Source organism: Bison bison, unplaced genomic scaffold, assembly GCF_000754665.1.
Source record: "Bison bison bison isolate TAMUID 2011002044 unplaced genomic scaffold, Bison_UMD1.0 scf7180017864383, whole genome shotgun sequence".
Classification (NCBI taxonomy): domain Eukaryota; kingdom Metazoa; phylum Chordata; class Mammalia; order Artiodactyla; family Bovidae; genus Bison; species Bison bison.
In genome coordinates, this window is record NW_011494955.1 from 2,166,610 (window position 1) to 2,169,955 (window position 3,346).

Consider the following 3,346-nt stretch of genomic DNA (forward strand, 5'->3'; position numbering starts at 1 on the left):
ACTGGAGTGGCTTCTATTTCCCTGACTAATCGATTCATCTCCCTCAACAGTCCAGTTGTGGATCATGGGAGCAGGAGAGCCTTACCGAGAGAAACGAGGTTCTGGTAGTTTTCCAACATGACATCTTCATACAGATCCTTCTGAATGGGGCTCAGCCATTCCCACTCCTCCTGGGAGAAGTAGATGGCCAAATCCCCAAATGTCACTGGTGCCTGAAATGGAAAAGCAGATGTCCTTTCACTGCGGGCTTGTGCTGCCACACGGCTGGAGAAAACAGTGGACTTCCAAACACGGAAGACACATGATGCCAGGGTTCTATTAAGGAAACACTGAGGTTCTGAGATCAAAAGGGGCAGTTGTAATAAATAAAACACAATGCAATATGATACAGCTGGTGTTAAAGGTTTTGTTCCATCAACTTGCACATCAACTTGGATTTACACGGCACTGACAAAGACAAGGCATTCTTCTAGGTACCCTGCATGCACTAGCCCATGTTAGGCAGTGACTGGGGCACTGCCCAGAGGACCACAGCAATGGTACAGATAAGGGAACTGAGGCCGAGAGAGGTGAGGTAACTTACTGGAGGTCTAACAGCTTGTAAATGGAGAAGCTGGGGTTCAGTCTGGGCAGTCCTGCTTCTGATTCATGTCCCTAACCAGATGTGAGTGCATTATACATGGCAAAATTTTTGCAGATGTTATCAAGGTTAAATCAGTTGACCTTGAAATAGAAGGAAGTAGCCTGGATTATCTAGGTCGGCTCAGTGTCATCACAGGAGCCCCCAGGAGCAAAGGATTTTCTCCAGCTGGCGGAAGAGGAAAGCGGAAAGGGAAGTCGGGGAGATCTGCAGCATGAGTGGCACTGGACCTGTTGATGCTGGTTTGAAGATGGGACAAAGGGAGCCACTCGGGAAGCAGAGGAGAAGGAATGAAATTTTGCCAGTAACCACTGAGTTCAGAAGAGGACCCTGAGCATCAGATGGGACCACAGCTGGCGGACAGCTTGATTTCACTCTTGTGAGACCCAAAACAGAGGACCCAGCTAACCCAAGCTGGGTCTGAACCCCAACCCACAAACTTGTGAAAATAAATGTAGGCTGTCTTGAATGGCCAAGTTTGCAGCAATGGGGAACGAATACACACAACTTAAAGGGCAAAAGTGTCCATTATGAGAAACTGCATTCAGGAGGCTTACTGTAGAAAATTGCTTGACTGCTAAAATCTTGAAACATGCCTATCATAGGCGGCTGCCTCACTGGCCTGGGTCCAACTAACTCTACCTGAATACCAACAGTGTCAGAAGTCTCGCAAAGTTAGAGAAGTTTCCTCCTCGTAAATACGGGCTGTATAAGTAGAAACAACGGCAACATTAGAGATTAACTCTGGAGGACAACATCTAGCCCTCTGCCCCAGCAGGTCCCACCTGGGCACTCATGTCCACCTTGAGAAATCACGGTGTCTCTGGCCTTCTCTCTGGGGAGGGAAGACAGGCAGAGCCCCTGGAGATGCTGAATGCATAGGTGAAAGGTCATGCACACACTGAGAAAAAAGGAGAGGGGTCCCCTACTCACGCTCCCACCCTCTGAGGTGATGGAAGGAAACCAGGGACCATGTCTTCATGGGGCCGGAAGGAAAGAAATGGTTTCCTACAAGGCAGAAGAACTTTCCCGAAGGAAGAGCAGTACTTACCTTGGACTTGGACTTCCCCCGAGCAGCAGGCATCCTCTCCTCTGTCTTAGGGCTCACAGCTGGAGGAGGGAAGAGCACTGAGAAGGTGAACCTGGGGGAGAAGAGAAGCCGTGAGACTGCCTGCGCCATCGGGAGGGCCCACAGCCTCCAGGCCCACACCTTGGTCACACACACACACCGGGTAAGTCAGAGCATTGTCTGAAACACTGCTGCCCTTTCTCAGCACCAGGGAGAAGCTGCAGCCAACACCGTCTATTCCTGAGATCACAGGAGGCGCCAGGTCAGGAGACAGTGAAAGGGGCAGACGCCCGCTCTTCAGCTGACAAGTAGCTGTGGCGTGCCCGCCACGTGCCAGGAGCTGTCCCAGGGCCTGGCGGGGGAGCAGAGTCAGAGCAGAGACGCACCTGCTCTCGGTCCCTTACGTTTCAGCAGGGAGGACAGGCCCACACAGAGTCCAGCATGAGCTGCGATCCCTGCTGTGAAGGAAACTGGACCTGAGCAGGGAAGGAGGGGCAGGCGGGGGGGGAGGCCTCTCAGAAGAGGCCACCCGGAGCCGAGGTGTGACTGCAGCACACGCATGAGTCACCTGGGCACGGGGAGAAAGACATTCTGGGTAGAGGTACAGCAGGTGCAAGAGCCCTGCAGCAGGCACACGCTGGGCGTGTGGAGGGCAGAGAGAATGCAGGTGAGCAGAAGCACCGTGAGAGAGCGGGGAGATGGTGGGCCTGCGGCGGGCACACGCTAGGCGTATGGAGGGCAGAGGATGGTAAGTGGAAGCAGCATGAGAGAGCGGGGAAATGGTGAGCCTGAGGTGACTGGGGTCAGGAGGGGCCGGGTCATGAAGGGGGTGACAAGCAGTATGGAACTGATCTAAGTGTGATAAGGTGTGAGGAGGGATGGTAGTTGAGCAAAGGAATGATGTGACTGACTTAACATTTAACAAAAATTTTTCTTGGTGGCTATGTGGCCAATACTATGAACGTGTGTTGGTGGGGTATGAAGGAGGAAGCAAGAGCTGCAGAAGGGGCTCATTAGACAGGTGCGCAGAAATCTGGAAGAGAAACCTCAATGGTGTGCACCAGGGTGAGAGAGTAAGAGCTGAGATGTCAAGAATCACCTCCAAGGGAGGCCCTCTATCACCCCGTCACTCTATACCTGTCTCATCCAACATGAATACCAGCGGACACTGAGTTCTGGAAATAAGAAACTGTTTCATTTTATTTTATTTCAATTCATTTATTATTAAAACTATAAAAATGATAACTACTAGAATCATCAAATTAAAATTTATCACTAATCTAAGATTAAAAACTGACCCTTAGTTCAGTTACTGTAAAGATTTTAAGTATGTCTGGAACAGTTTGGGTTTGTTTCTTTGGGCCATGCCATGTGGCTTGTGGAGTATCTCAGCCCCCCAACCAGGAATGGAACCCAGGCCACAGCAGTGAAAGCCCAGAATCCTAACCACTAGGCCAACAGGGACCACCCTCCAATAATAAATTTTACAAAATTTAAATATAGATCAAATATCTCCAATAAAAATTAAGTGTCTGGATTGAGGTGCACTCTAACCATAAAATACATAACCATAAAATACATGATTTTAAAGACCTAGTATGAAAAAAAATAGAATGTAAAAAATCCCATGGGTAATT

The 3,346-nt window shown here is 49.7% G+C and overlaps 1 protein-coding gene across 3 annotated transcripts in view; it reads right to left on the minus strand.

Annotated features, from left to right (window-relative positions):
- The window catches only part of ZNF667 (zinc finger protein 667), a 25,690-nt gene that overhangs the window by 8,473 nt on the left and 13,871 nt on the right, over positions 1-3,346 (minus strand). For all 3 annotated transcript variants that reach the window (XM_010857721.1, XM_010857723.1, XM_010857720.1), the window contains exons 3-4: positions 1,692-1,782; positions 86-212 (exon numbers count right to left, since the gene is read on the minus strand). In XM_010857721.1, the coding sequence (XP_010856023.1) occupies positions 86-212; positions 1,692-1,724 (160 nt within the window). In that variant the 5' untranslated portion in view covers positions 1,725-1,782. The remainder of the gene's footprint in view (positions 1-85; positions 213-1,691; positions 1,783-3,346) is intronic.